Here is a 14,944-nt window from a genome sequence, read left to right on the forward strand (position 1 = left end):
AAGTTAATTTTTTAATGAAGTGCTTTGTTTCAATAACCATCTGTTGGGTGCATATCACATAAAATTAAAATTCTTTAAACTTAATTCTTGAAGAATTTTTTGTTATACAGTGTCCTGTAGCACTACTGCATATGAAAAATGTACTTAAACACTGCCTAAAAACTACTAGTATGCAGCAGTCACAAATCACCACATTAATAAGCCAGAAGTATTCCAGTAAACACTAGAGAGACAGAAGTACAAAAGAATAAGAATCCTTGGAGTGCAATGAAAGGCGGTGTTATAAACTCCTCAGGACTTGCAAACCAGAACACAAATTGTAGTAGTTCTTTTTATGTCTTACATAATAACTTGGCATAATAGTTGCTAACCTTACTAAAGGTATAGAGAGATACAAATATTTTTCCTCCAAGAGTGCCTTGGGGGGGAAAAAAAAAAGACTATGTTTCCTTCTTTTTTTCAGGTAGGCTGATCTTCAGAAGCACTGAACACTTCCAAGTGTTCGGTATCTATAAAGATCAAGCTGGAAGCACCTGTGGTCTAAAAGACAAAGAGGCAAATGGATGAGGTGGTTTCTTTCTTAATGAAGTCAACAGCCAAATGTGTCTAAAGAACAAAATAAACCTTTAAACCTGCAGAATGCATGGGGAAAGAGTAATTTTCACTATTGCATCTCTAAAAAGTGAGGGGTTTATACTCTGGAACTAAAAGGTTTTAGCTAAAGCTTGTAGTAAGTGTTATCCAGCTTTCTACTTGCCAAAGCAAATGCACTATATGTGGAACACAGAGCAATTTCTATAAAAATGTCTCATCACTGCATCCCTTTCCACTAATTTCCATTACAGTCTGTTAAATTACAGTACATGGAGAAAGAAGTATTTACAGATGAAGTATTTCTAAACAATACCAAGTCATTGGTGGCTGATATGAACAAGTTGTTTCCTCCATTTCACTTCATTTTGTAAATACAAGCATGAATTTCTTACAAAGTGCACAGACACAGAACCGTTTCCTCCCAGGCAGCGTATCTCATCAACACGTTTCAGATACACGGAGCCTTCTTTCTGTGCAGAGCTGGCAGAGCACTCAGCACTACTACACTGCTGCTACTACACTAAAAAACTTGCTGTTGACAGCTTTACAGTGTCTATAGAAAGATCTCAAGATGATAATACTTGGAAAGAAAATAGTAATTAATAAGCTAATGACAGTACAGATGTTTATGAAAATCAGACACTCCACTAGCATAAAAATTATTGTTGGAAGGTTACCAGTATCCTCACTCATTACTCTTAAACATCACCATCACAGGATGAACTGGCTATTCGAGATCATTACGGTACAGCTGCACCTGCATGGCTTTGTACGCTTCCACAAGAGAATGAATTAAAAAATCACATATATTAAGAGTGGAAGGAGGCCTACTCAAAATTGTAAAGTGCCATGGAACAGAAGAGTACTTTCAGACAGAGGTAAATGAAGGACATTTATTTCTGCTCTTAAGTATCTATGTAGTCAAATAAAAAATGTGAATATATTCTGAAAGAAGGTCTTCGTGGAAAGAGAATAAAAAAATCTTGTATCTGGGATAATGAACTGGCTGACTAAAACACTGGAGTGTTTTGCACCTTAATGTCAGGCAGAACTTCTATACTGAAGAGCCTCTAACTATGTAAAGTTCCCCTTCATGAGATGGTTTAATGGAAATTTAGAGCTGAAACAAGACTAAAGCCAGATAGGGTAAAGTCTTCTACAGTTGTATTTTTTCCCCTGCTTATAAAGAGTTCAATAAGGTCAATACAATTTGAGTAAGCCAGATTATGTTTCTTCCTTCCAAACCCCAAACACATACAATTATTCTTAGTTTTCACAAATGCATTTGGCTCGTGAGAGTGGAAATGTGTATGAAATTTTATGAGAAATCAAAATTCTGTATGCAGAACAAAGGAAAGAAGGTCATTTGCACAGATAATGAAAGACTTACTGCAATTCGCAAATATCAAACATGACAATACACCAGAAGGAGAAAAATCGAAAACAGATTTATTGAGCTGGGGCTTTAGTTGTGGAATGTAAAAAAACCACCCAAATTTCAACTGCATTCCATGCAATTCCAAGCAAATATTTCACAGAAACTCCCCATCCAAGTCTTGTCCCTATTCAAATGTACTTTTTTGCTAGCCTATACAGCAAAACATTTATAAAGTATTTGTCAAAAAAACCTACCCACACATGGATAACTGCCCTAAGATACTGCAACTATAAATAATGAGTTTTTCAAACCTATTAAATAATACATGTAAGCAGGCATGGCTCTAGATGAGGTTCTATAGGTAGTTCAAGTACAGGGACTACTCTTACATATACCATATACAAAGCTGAGACAGTGCAGCTCCCTAAAAGAAAATGCTGTACTTACATAGTGCTGTGTCTTAAGTGGTTACATATGACATACACATACACCTACCCACAAAATACATCGCTACCGCCAAGTGTATTTGACAATATTCTTCCGTCCTACAGAGGGGGATTTGCTTCCACAGCAGAGCAAATACTGTCACGGCTTTTGGGCTACGCCGCAGACATTAAATGGCAGTCAAAATCAGTAATTAGTCCAGAAAGCATAATGCAGCTGCTGTGAAGTGAGACAGCATGGAATGGTCAGACCTGGCTTAGGAAATCGGGGCTGCAGAGCCGCAGGACGGCAGTGCCAGAGGAGCGCCAGGTCCCCATGTGCACAGGAGCCCGGAGCTCAGACCCCGACCATTCCCTCCTGCCACCCCACTCACAACTCTGCTATCCGGTTTCCCCGAAAATAATACAGGGTCTTATACAATTTTTGCTCCAGAAGTTGCTCACTTTTTTACATGTGTAGCTGCCCGGACACTATTTAAATTGACTTGTTTAATGAACTGTAACTAGGAAATATTTTTGGAGTAGGGTTTATATTTGGAGCATCCTTAAACATCCTGAAAAATCACGCTAGGGCTTATTTTCGGGGTAGGTCTTATTTTCTGGAAACAGGGTAGGTGCAGGTGCAATAGCAGAATGTTTGGGAAACAAACAACTTTGGCTGTACAGGTACAATAGGGATACAGACTTAAACCAGGGTAAGATGTTCAAAAAACTGATGCTGCAAGGACTGCAGCCGTGACGTCCTCCAAGAGCACAGGACACCCGTGTGCACCAGACAAGCTGTGAGGTGTCGTGTCCTGCTGCTGGTGTCCTGGTTTCGGGGCAGGAGCGGGGCAGCGGGAGGCAGGCAGCGGGGGCACAGCCGTGTCCCCCTTCCCCACCTGGCGCAGCACCAGCGCCTCCTGCACGGCCGCTTCGTTCCCGCCGCGTCGGCACCGCGGAAAACGCCGAGCCCCGGCAGGTCAGCAGGAGGTGCCGCCTCACCCCGGCAAGTCAGCCACCCGACCCTTCCTTCAGGGGAAACGGCTCCCGCAGCCTCCGCTCCCCAGAACCCCTCACCCGGTGGCACCCGGACCGTTCCCCGCTCGCCCTCCAACATGGCGGCCGCTGTGGTGCGGCGGGCGGCTCCTCCCGGCATGCCCCGCGGGGCAGCGCTCTGCCAGGAGCCCGGCGGGGCGGGGCGGGGCGGGGAGGATGCTGCGGCCGCCGCGGGGCGAGGCGGCACCGGCGGCCCCGCACGGCGCGGCGCGGAGGATGCGGCGGCGGTGGCGGCAGCAGCAGCAGGCGGAGGAGCGGGGAGCGATGCGGTGCTACGCGGCGGGGCCCTGGCCGCACAGCGGGGGTGCCCTCACCACCCTCCTGCTGACAGGTCGGTCACGGCGGCGTCTCACCGCGGCAAGGGGGTACGGGCCTCGCCGGTAGCCGCCGGCCTGCGCCGCGGTGCCCCCTCTCCTGTGGGCTTCGTGTCGCCCCCACCCCGCCTTGCCCTGAGGCTGCGGTTCGCTGTGCCCCTCTCCCCGCTCCGTACCCCCCTTGGTGCGGGGTCCGAGCTGCCCCGCATCCACCCCCGAGGCGGCTCCAGCGGCTTCCCGGCGCGGCGGAGGCACCCCAAGGCGGCGCAGGGATGGGGGCCCGCCCGCCCCTCGCCTCTCCCCCTGCGGAGGGCACGGCTGCAGCCCGCCCCTCCCAGCGCGGCGGGGAGCGCCCCGAGCCCGGCGGCGCCCGAGCTGAGGGAGCCCGGCTGCGGCGGGGGCGGCCGGGCTGTGGAGCGGGTTTGCGGGCAGGGCGCGGGAGCCAGGCCCGGCCGAGGGCCGCCGGGAGCTGGGGGCGGCTGTTCTCCCGCGGATGGGGCCGGGCCGGGCGGCTGGGCCCGCTGCTCTCATCCCCTCGGTGGACCTGACAGGGCTGATGCCTGTCCCGAGGGCTGGGCTATTTTGAGTACAGAGGTATCTTTCGTACCCCCCCTCCCCCCGAAATTTATTTTCTAGCTTGACCACTTAATCAAACTATATGGTAATTAAGTCTGAAGAAAAAGTCTTAATTCGGCTCTCTAATGCATGTAAATAATAGCTGTCATGCAGCAAGCGGGTTTCACACCCATGAGGCTCTTCAGAGTGAAATACTTTAAATGGGTAACAGCAGCAGCCCAGACACGAATGCCTTTGTGAGACTATTCCTCCTTAAGAGCAAGTTAAGAGCAATAAATCTGTTTCTTTAGGTTATTTTGTGACATGAGATGTCAGTGATATGTCATTCAAAAGCTAACAATTTGCTCAGTATCTTCTTGAGTAACATCTAGATACACTTCTTTAAAGGATACTGACAATAGAAGTGACGTGAAGTGTTGGAAATATTAGAGATGCAAATAGCACCTAAACATTAAGCTGTTCAATAGAGGATAAAACTCGGCATTTGTTAGATGCAAGATACTGCTTTCTCCTGATGTGGAAATTCTTCTGGCTTCTTCTATCTCCTTTTCTCAAGACCGGTTGTGGGATGGCAACCAAGAAAGAGCGAGGACAGTCTGAGGATAAGCTTTTGGTATGAACTATGATATTATGTTTAGAAAAGTTCAACTGAAATGAGCTTCTAGAAGCTGAGTTGTGGGCTACATGCTAAAGGAAGTGATCTTAAGGTTTTTTTAGTGTTAACTTTTCCAGATTAAAATCATACTTTTAAAAGCTTGGTTTAGTTGGAGTTCATTAGTTAAAACAGCAGAATACATGGCTTGAGAGTGGTGTAAAAAAGGAAGCATGAATGAAGTTCAGTTAAGGTCTCTTACATGATATCTATGTAACATCTGGGGGACATTGAAGGGGAAGATGCTTATGTCCTGTCTGGTGACCAGCAATAGGGTATGAGGAAATGGTATGGTGACTGAACCGCTTCCCTGGGCAGCCTGTTCCAATGCCTGACAACCCTTTCTGTGAAGAAATTTTTCCTAATATCCGATCTGGACCTTGCCTGGTGAAACTTGAGGCCATTTCCTCTTGTCCTATCACTTGCTACTTGGGAGAAGAGACCAACAATGCTACAACTTTCTTTCAGGTAGTTGTAGACAGCAATAAGGTCTCCCCTCAGCCTCCTTTTCTCCAGGATAAACTGCCCCAGTTCCCTCAGCCGCTTCTCATCAGACTTGTTCTCCAGACCCTTCCTTGCCCTTCTCTGCACTCTCTCCAGCACCTCAATGTCTTTCTTGTAATGAGGGGCCCAAAACTGAACATAATATTCAAGGTGTGGCTTCACCAGTGCTGAGTACAGGGAGATGATCCCTTCCCTAGTCCTGCTGGCCACACTATTCTTGATGCACACCAGAATGCTGTTGGCCTTTTTGGCCCCCTGGGCACACTGCTGGCTCATGTTCAGCCAGTTGTCAATCAACACCCCCAGATCCCTCTCTGCCAGGCAGCTTCCCAGCCACTCTTCCCCAAGCCTATAGTGCTGCCTGGGGTTGTTGTTAACCAAGTGCAGGACCTGGCACTTGCCCTTGTTAAACCTCACACAACTGGCCTCAGCCCAACGATCCAACCGATCCAAATCCCTCTGTATGGCCTTCCTACCCTCCAGCAGGTCAGCACTCCCACCCAACTTGATGTTGTCTGCAAGCTTACTGAGGGTGCACTCAATCCCCTTGTCCAGATCATTCATAAAGAGATTAAACAGAACTGGCCCAAATACTGAGCCCTGGGGAGCCCCACTTGTGACCGGCTGCCAGCTGGATTTGACTCCATGACCATGTGAAAGAACTTCCAAACTGGACTGCAGGCTCTGAGACGAGCCACAACCTTGCATAAGTGTCCCTTCTTTTGAATCTTGTTCTTAAGTAGCCTCTATGGTATTGAAGCATTACTTAGCCAGGCAAAAGGCATCTTACAGACAAAACGGAACATGAGAAGTAGCACAAGATCTGTGAATAGTTTTGAGTTCTCTTTCACTAGTAGACATGAGGTTTTCTCCTTTCTGTTTTAGCACTGGATCTACAGAAGAAACTTGATTTGTGTTTTTTGCAATTCTTAAAGATGTATGAAACATACACTTAAAGGCTTTTTAGAGGAGGCTGCTTACTGTCAGAATTCCAGGTTGTTGTGACTCTCACACCCCACGCCTCCATGGCAAAACAATAATTCAAAATCCAGGGATTTCAAGAGACTTAAGAATTTAAAGGGTATAAGAGTGATATCAGAAGTCCAACATTTGCTCCTAGATGGCCAATGTAGTACTCAAATGGAAGGCATTGACTCAAACACTAGCCGATAATAATTTTCTCCAGTGCCAGAAAAAATGTGAATTGACATTATTGTGAGGTTTTAAGGTTAAGCTTTTCTGAGACAAACTAGGTAGTTTTCTTTGACTTCAGCTTCACAGTAATAGACACAGTAGAAGTTTACTAGATTAAACTAATAGAGAAGTTTGCCATAGAATTTGACAGAGCAATGAGCTGCCACCATATTCTGCTTCTGCAGAGAAAGTGGTCATTAAAGAGTTGCTTGAATGATTGTGGCCATTTTGTGGTTATTGCCAGGTATTTCTGCACTTAAAAGAATGAGTTGTCAGTGCCCATATTTTCCCTGGAACGCTTGTTTGCCTGTGAATAGGAAATCATAGAGCAACTGAGTCATATTCTCCCTTCCCTATAAAGAGGTCAAAATGAAGAAGAAGCTCACTAGTTCTCATTTCAGAAGATGTGATTATGTGGTCACATTAGTTTGTCATAAAGCAGTGTTGCTGCCAGAAGACATTCTTCTGCCCTTCCACAGCTAGGCATTTTTCACCACCTCCCTTGTGGGGGCTGAAATAACTCGTACAGTGATACTGTGAATTGGGTCATCTGGCTGAAAACTGCCCACAAACGAAATTGTTCACTGAAATCAGTTTACTGACTAGGACTAGCACAGGATGATTTACACTGGTGTGCTAGTTGGCCAAGAATGTGCTGAGAATCCCCCCCTTTCATCAGGGCTGCAAACATAGGCTAGTATGAAACAACTGTGAAATTGCGGACTAGGACGGATATTCAGGAGACAGAACTAAATACCTGCACTTTTCCTGCTCTTCATAGCAGAAGTGCTATTGGCAATAATCTGCTTCTCAGCTGCACCAAACAGAGGGAGAGAGAATGTTTCACAGATGATCTGCTCTTTCAGTGTTTCCAAACTAATATTGTAGCCTACTTGCCCTGTTTTCTTTTGTGGGTGCAACCATTAGGGCAAAGAAGCAGTTTTTCTTCGCACAGGGCTCTGAATCTCTGCCTCTGAAGATGGCACCTGTCAAGTCTTTGTACTAATCTGACCCAGATCAATAAATAAAATCTATTGCCACTAAGTACTTGCGTGAATAAGTAATTCTTGGAATGAAAAGCTAGCCATTCCATTAGTATGCTTTTCATTATAAAAAACATGTTATTTATAGGTAGTATAGTTTACATGGAGACAGCTTAGAGATTCTAAAGCCAGATAATAAGAAGTTAGCTTTATAGCATTAATTCATTTTCTGTATGTAACTTTTAGTATGTAAAGACAAACTAATTTTTGGTCTTTCATATTTGGTTTGTTTTTTGTTTTTTGGTTTTTTTTGGGTTTGGTTAGAAGTTCATTAGATTACTTGTCATGGTTTAACCCCAGGCAGCAACTAAGCCCCACGCAGCCACTCAGCCACTGTGCCCCAGTGGGATGGGGGAGAGAATCGGAAGGTTAAAAGTGAGAAAACTCATGGGTGGAGATAAAGACAGTTTAACAGGTAAAACAAAAGCTGCACACCAAAGCAAAACAAGGAGTTGATTCACTCCTTTCCATTGGCAGGCAGGTGTTCAACCAGGCTCTATCATGTGTTATGGTTACTCGGGAAGCCAAACACCATCTCTACAACAGTCTCTCCTTGCTTTTTCTACTTGCAGTTTTATATGCTGAGCATGACATCCTATGATAGGGAATATCCTTTTGGCCAATCTGGGTCAGCTGTCCCAGCTGTGTCCCCTCCCAGCTTCTTGTGCATCTCCAGCCTCCTCCCTGGAAAGTTCTTGACTTGGTATAAACATTGCTTGGCAACAACCAAAACATCAGTGTATTACCAACATTCTTCTCATACCAAATCCAGAACACAGCACTATACCAGCTGTTAGGAAGACAATTAACTCTGTCCCAGCCAAAACCAGGATAGTATTTAAGGAATTACTGTCACCAAATTAGAACTCTTTAGATGAAAGATTGTTGCAATCAAACTAAAGAGAATAAATTTCAAACCTAGACAAGAATATATGTTTTCATATAGCTTTTGGGCTCTTCTTGAATAGATGTTGATAACTTTAGAGCAGACGCTGTCAGTGTAGAGTGCCTTCTTTTGGCAGAGCTCTAGAGGAAAGGAGAGAGGTGGTAGTTTTGATTACTTCCACAGGAATTTTAAAGAAACAGAGGAGCCAAGAAAACAGTGAACATATTAGTTTCCCTCCTAATTATTCAAACTGCTTTTCTTGCTACTTGCTTAGTAGTAGCAAGAAGTGGTAGAACCACTAAGTGCTCTAACCCAAGAAAAGTTTTTACATTACTGTCTTGCTGAAGTGTTTTCAGATTGAGAGCTGAAGGTACACATAAGTACTGATAAGTATTGCTGTGTTGGAATTAGCAGAAACTTGTTATGCTCATGGAAAGTATACATTCTTTTGTTAACAGCATAGTTATGGGGCTCATTATGTAATACTAAAAAAAAAAAGTTTACCTAGACCGTGTCTAAATGTTGTTACAATTGCAACACTAACCACCAAAAATTCCTGTAGTCTTTTAAATCAATTGCCACCTCAGAAATTTGGAATATAATTGCAGGGACACTCTGACAATTAATATTAAGAGCTGATAGGAGTATAGAGGGCACCTTGGAACAGTTGGCTTACAGAGTGACCTGGCCATACCTTGTGGTTACACTGTGGGTTTGGGGCTGGACCACAGGAACTAGAAGTTTTTCTCCTTGCCTTCGTGGAAAAGCTGATCTAATTAAGTTCTCTGGTCAGGTCTGCAGTAGGAGGGAGAATGGTGGTGGGTAACTGTTACTATTAATAAAGCATAAGGTTTTTGTTCACCCAGTGAGACTAAAAAAATGCCTTATTCAGTTACTTTTCTCAGATGATCTTTGAGAAATATTCAGGTGTTACGGTAGTCAATGGATGGCACAGAAACAGGTAGAAAACCATTATCTACTGAACGAAGTTGAGTGAGTATAGAGCTTAGAAACGTTTCTGTGTTTGATTTGAACTTTCACATAGTTATAATAAATGGAGTGTGGAGTGACCTGAGCAATCCACAATGGTCATCTAGCACAAATTAATTCTTGTTTCTTATGTAGCAGCCGTGGTTGAAGAGGATCTTAGCTGTTAGAAAATACTCTATCTCAATGTGAATTTCTACTGAGAGAATCATGTTTAGTCCATAATGAATTTCTACAGTGATGATTGCTTATACTGCTCATTAGCTAAGAACAAGGGGTGGGGAGGTTGGGAGAGGAGGGAGAGTAGGTGCAGGTGCAGCTCCTGCCTCCAGTAGTGGGCAATGTGACCCGGAGGGCAGATGTCTCAGTGCAGGTATCCGTGGATCCTCAGGAACTGCCAGGGTACAAGCTCTGACTTGAACTGTGGGCTGAGCACCTCGATACAGATGGTTGCTTGACGAATGGTTTGTTGTAACTCAGTTTCTGGTTGTTCTGTATAAAAATAATATAAATATAGTTTATATTTATAAAATAGCACAAATATAATTAAAGAAAAATGAAAAATATTAGTTTAAGGGAAATAAAAAAAAGGACTAATTGAAGAAAATAAAAAAGAAGACACTGTATTTGTATTTCACCTGGGCACGTGTAAGTCTCAGGCAGGGAACTGTGAGCGGCTCCTGCTGTTACAAGCACTGGTGGGTGCTCCAGCAGCTGTGGCAACATATAGAACAAACTGAGGACCCTGACACTGTTAACATTTTTTTCAGTGAGAGTTACAAGGCTTATTAAATTAATTCTAAATTGTCTCTTTGATAAAATGCGTAGTTTGAATCTCTGCATTCTGTATTATAAGGCCTCTTTTGTCATCCTTTAATCGTATTCACAGATCTTCCCTGAGCCTTCTTCATGTTGTCACTATGCTACTTGAAGGCTCCGTGTAAGTACTAGACACAGCATTTGAACAGTGATCATATATGTGTCAAGGACAAAAATAAAATCTCCCTACTTTTCTTTGATGTTGCTATTTACATATCAGCTGTTCTAGCCAGTCTTCTGCTGAAAGCTTCTGTTCAACCAGTTATTACCTGACATATCTCCCTGTTTTTTTGTCAAATTTCAGCATCCCTGAAGTGCGTGCTCTTTGTAATATGCATATGGCATGCTGCCTTTGTTCCTGGGTATGCACTTACATTTTATTCTATTGACGTGCCCATCACTGGATCACCTTTTTACCAAACAACGTAGACTGTTCTGTGCTAGTGGCTTGTCATCTCCATTATTTATCAATCTCCCTGCCTTTGTTATTGCCTTCAAATTTTATCAGTGTATGTTGTACATCCAAGTCATTTTATATATATATTATATATGTATATATGAAGTCAAATTGTGTAAGGCCAGTGCCAGAACCTTGTGACGCCCACTAGGAATCGAAAAAATTAACTATCCAGTAGCTCTATTCTCTTGCTTGAGACTGCCGTTCCTGTGGTGAAAGCTGTTGAATGGGCAGTGTGCTCCTGAATTGTTTCATTGCACACCTGTCATATGAAATGAAATAGATGGTGATAAATATTTATTTATATTAAAACGCCACAGTGTAAACTCTAGGATCTAGAATCAGGCACACTGGTGGCTTTTCCATTTCCCCTGTGGAATGCAGTGTAGGGTGAAGAGGTGGGCACATAACCTCTTTAATCCCCACCCCTAAACCTAGCACAACTTGTGAACCTAAATCAAAGATGTTTACTGATTGTTTATATTTAAAAATACATCTTGGAACCTGTTTTTTTAGGTTTTTTTTTTTGTTTTTTCCTTTTATTCCATTTAAATATGCTATGATGATTTTGTATCGAGTTTCTCAAAGTGAAGTGCTACATGATATGCTGCCTATCTAAGGGTAACACATCATTATTGCTGTTTTTATAAGAAAAAAAACTTGTGGGCTCATCAAAAGTGTCAGAAAAGATGCATTAAATGCTTGTTGACTGTGATAATACTCTTATCCATTTAATAATTCAGTCATCAAATCTTGTATTAATTATTTTCCTTGGTGCTGGTTTGTAGCTGACAAACCTTTGATTGCCCAGCTCATCCTGTTGAAATATTGAAACAACTTTATTTTACCTTTCTGCATTCTCTTGAGTGTTCCAAGAATTACAAAAAATTTATACTAAAGGTCGTATGCAGTGCTGATTTGGATAATCCCTAGGAAGGTATTATGTTAAGACTTGCAATGTGTGCAGATCAATTCAGCAGAGAGAAAGTTGTCCATCTTGCAAGACAGATGTAGAACAGTGGATGCAAATAATACATTTTTTTTTCAATCAGATCCTTTGAGTATATTGAAAATCTAAAGAAACTTAACAGAAATTCATAATTTAGAAATGTTATTTTGTTGGTATGATAATGTGAACATGTAATTTTTTTGTTACATTTCATCCTCAATTCAGTTTTAGGTGTTTTGAGTAAATTATCGTTAATAAATGCCTCACATGCATGGATTATTTGTGTATTGTGACTACTGCTTAAACCAGATCTGTTTGGCCTCCTAAATTGTGTTTGGAGAATGCGATATCAGTAATGCAATAGCTGACCAGTGTAACTATGTCAGCAGAAGTTTCCACAGATGTTTAAGCTTCTAGTGTAAATGATACTTGTATACTTGGAGTGTTTGCCAATAAGTGTTGGTTTCTTCCTGCAGACTGATGTATCTGAATGCAAGTACTGCTACTTGTTTGATATCGTGCTTTTTACAAGGAAGTTAAGATGCTGATAACATCTTTTAACTGGGGTCTGACACGAGTTCTTGCTCTCAAACTATTTCAAAGGAAAGACTGTTTATTACAGCCACTTTCCCCTTCCTAGCATCTGACTGCAGTTCCTTCCCTCTACACTTTCAGTTGACACGTAGCTATACAAACAGCTGATATATCTATTATTCACCACAGATGAAAGGGAACAAAAGAACAAAAAGTGGGAGGTGAGGAGCGGGCTTTCTTGGCAGTTCTGCTACTGGTGAAATGGAGTTTTTCTGTCGGCTCCACAGCTGCTGTCTGTCTCCTATAATCATTTGCTCCTCACCACATTTAAACCTTCTTGCACCTTCAGCTGCACCGATCCAGCTGTTTCCAAGCTGTGTTCTGGCTGTGTGGGATGAACACAACTGGTTCTTTTTTCAGAACTGATTATTGGTTATGCCTGCAAGGCAAAGTGGCCAGCCCCATGTGTCTTTATATAAGCAAAGCATCTTTGTATAAGCAAAGCTGTTCTCTTGATTATATTGCTTTCCTTACTTTGGCCAAAATATACTATGCCAATGAAAGTAACTTTAGATATGTCTTTACCTGTGTATGTGGTTTTGCAGGTGAAAATATATTTATCACAGAATGCTCTTCATCATCTTTATTATGAGTATAATTATGTCAGCAGTAGTGTCTGCAGAGGTTTAAGCATTTATTGTAAACTTAGTCTATTTGGAAAAATGAGTGTCAGAAAGGTGACTCTCGGAAAGATTATTATGTGTTTATACTTTCAAATCAAATGCCACCTTTTTTTTTTAACCTGAGGCTCCTAAACTTTGAATAAAACCAAAACCTGGTTTAGAAGGCATCTGATCCCATCTGATACTTGTTTTTTGGAAGTCTGTTGACCTGACTAATTTTTTTTGCATTTGTTTTGTTCTGAAAAGCTTTTTTGTTAAGCTCTGCTGATGGCAATAATGGAACAGTTAACTGGAAGACTAAGCAAGCCCACAGTTATATTATCAGCAGAAAAAAGGCTGTTGAGAAGAATGGTGAGTTTAGGTTGTAAATTTACATCCCATGTTGGTTCAGTCAAATCTGCTTTTAATATTACTCTTGCTTTTTCAGTCATGTCCTTGTTTTAGGAATAAGGTGCTATTTCAAGGTAAGTAATTTGGAAAATTTTACGTCTCTTCAGTCAGTTTAAAAACATTCACAGGGCTGCGTCTTTTTGTGAGTCTTCCCCAACTTTTCCTGTTCCTGCAGCTTTGCTTGAAATAATGGCTGTGTGTATACCTAATATTGCACATTTTCTTATCACAGCTGATTGCTTGGAAATACCTCTGCAGTTTGCTTAATACAATAACTTGTCTGTAACAATTTAAAATATCTTTTCATATACTGATGTAAAAAGACTATTTTACTGTCATTTATGCAAGTACACACAGAATATTGTAGCTAGTGTACACTAGCTGAGAAGAGACTTTGCACTGATTACCCATCCAGGCAGGCAACCTGGATTGGACCTCAAATCAAGTTATTTTTGGGATTGCGCTTCATCTGCTAAAAATCAACGAAGAGACAACCCATTGAAAATCAGGGACAAAATTTCCGGGTGTATTTTTTTTCTGAAGGTCATGAACATACAGGCTTCAACCAACATAGTACATCATCTGAAATTTCTGGAAACAGGGGTCATCTGCTCCAGGCTGGAGGTTGATACAGTCCCAGCTGTACCAATGTTCAAGAGTTACAAGAAGAATGAGTGGGACAGTTTCTTGACATGTTTAGAAAAGAATAATGCATGTTTTCCAACCTTCACTTCCCAGTTAATCTACTTCTTTCTCAGTCTCCAGAACTTCTAAACTTTCTGCACAGATATATCTTGGGATCTACAGAAAGTCCTCCAGGAGATCTGGAAACAAGAAGGAAGAAAACGGTGGTGTCGAGGTAGCTGATACTATCTTCTTTTTTTTCGGTAGGGATCTGTTATGACCCTATGTAGTGAAGATTTTTAATTTCCCACGGTTAGTTTTACAAAAGCCTTTAACAGTCCCTGAGATTTTATTTGCCAGAGGGAATTTGCCCAAGCAATTCACACCTGGCAGTCTGCTATATCAGATTAGCATCTAGAAGTTGGTAAGTATATTCGGTTTCGTCCCTAGATCACCTAAGATGATAACACATTCATCTCCAGTCTCAGGCAGTCTTATGAAAAAATTGTGGGTTTTAAAAGCTTCTGAGGAAAACAGTATTTCACTGATTTCATTATTGAAAAGCAGTGGTTGCTGTAGTGGGCTGAAGACTCATCATTTTTCTTCAGATTTTGAAGGAGCTTCATGGGAAAAAAAGAAGGAGGCTTCTCTGACAAGGGGGGGTGAGAAGTTTTGAATTCTAAATCTCCATACTTGTGTCATTACAATGGTTCTGTCATAATAGGATAAAACTGGTTTGGTTTTTGTTTTTTTTTTTTTTTTTCCTTCTGAAAGGCATTTTTAGACTTCCATCAAGATCACTGGTTATATCTGCATGAAATCCTTATTGGCATGCTTGCTTCAACAACAGAGAACATCCCATTACTAGGCATGGGCAGG

At 42.1% G+C, this 14,944-nt stretch overlaps 1 protein-coding gene across 1 annotated transcript in view; it reads left to right on the top strand.

Moving 5' to 3' along the window:
- Positions 1-3,669: 3,669 nt before the first annotated feature.
- The window catches only part of SGCE (sarcoglycan epsilon), a gene marked incomplete at both ends in the record, with an annotated part of 31,074 nt that continues 19,799 nt past the window's right edge, over positions 3,670-14,944 (top strand). Inside the window, 2 exons of the mRNA XM_080339019.1 lie at positions 3,670-3,784; positions 13,298-13,402. Coding sequence (XP_080195145.1) covers positions 3,670-3,784; positions 13,298-13,402 — 220 coding nt within the window. The remainder of the gene's footprint in view (positions 3,785-13,297; positions 13,403-14,944) is intronic.

The sequence above is a fragment of the Nesoenas mayeri genome (assembly GCF_963082525.1).
Source record: "Nesoenas mayeri genome assembly, chromosome: 2".
In the NCBI taxonomy this organism is placed as follows: domain Eukaryota; kingdom Metazoa; phylum Chordata; class Aves; order Columbiformes; family Columbidae; genus Nesoenas; species Nesoenas mayeri.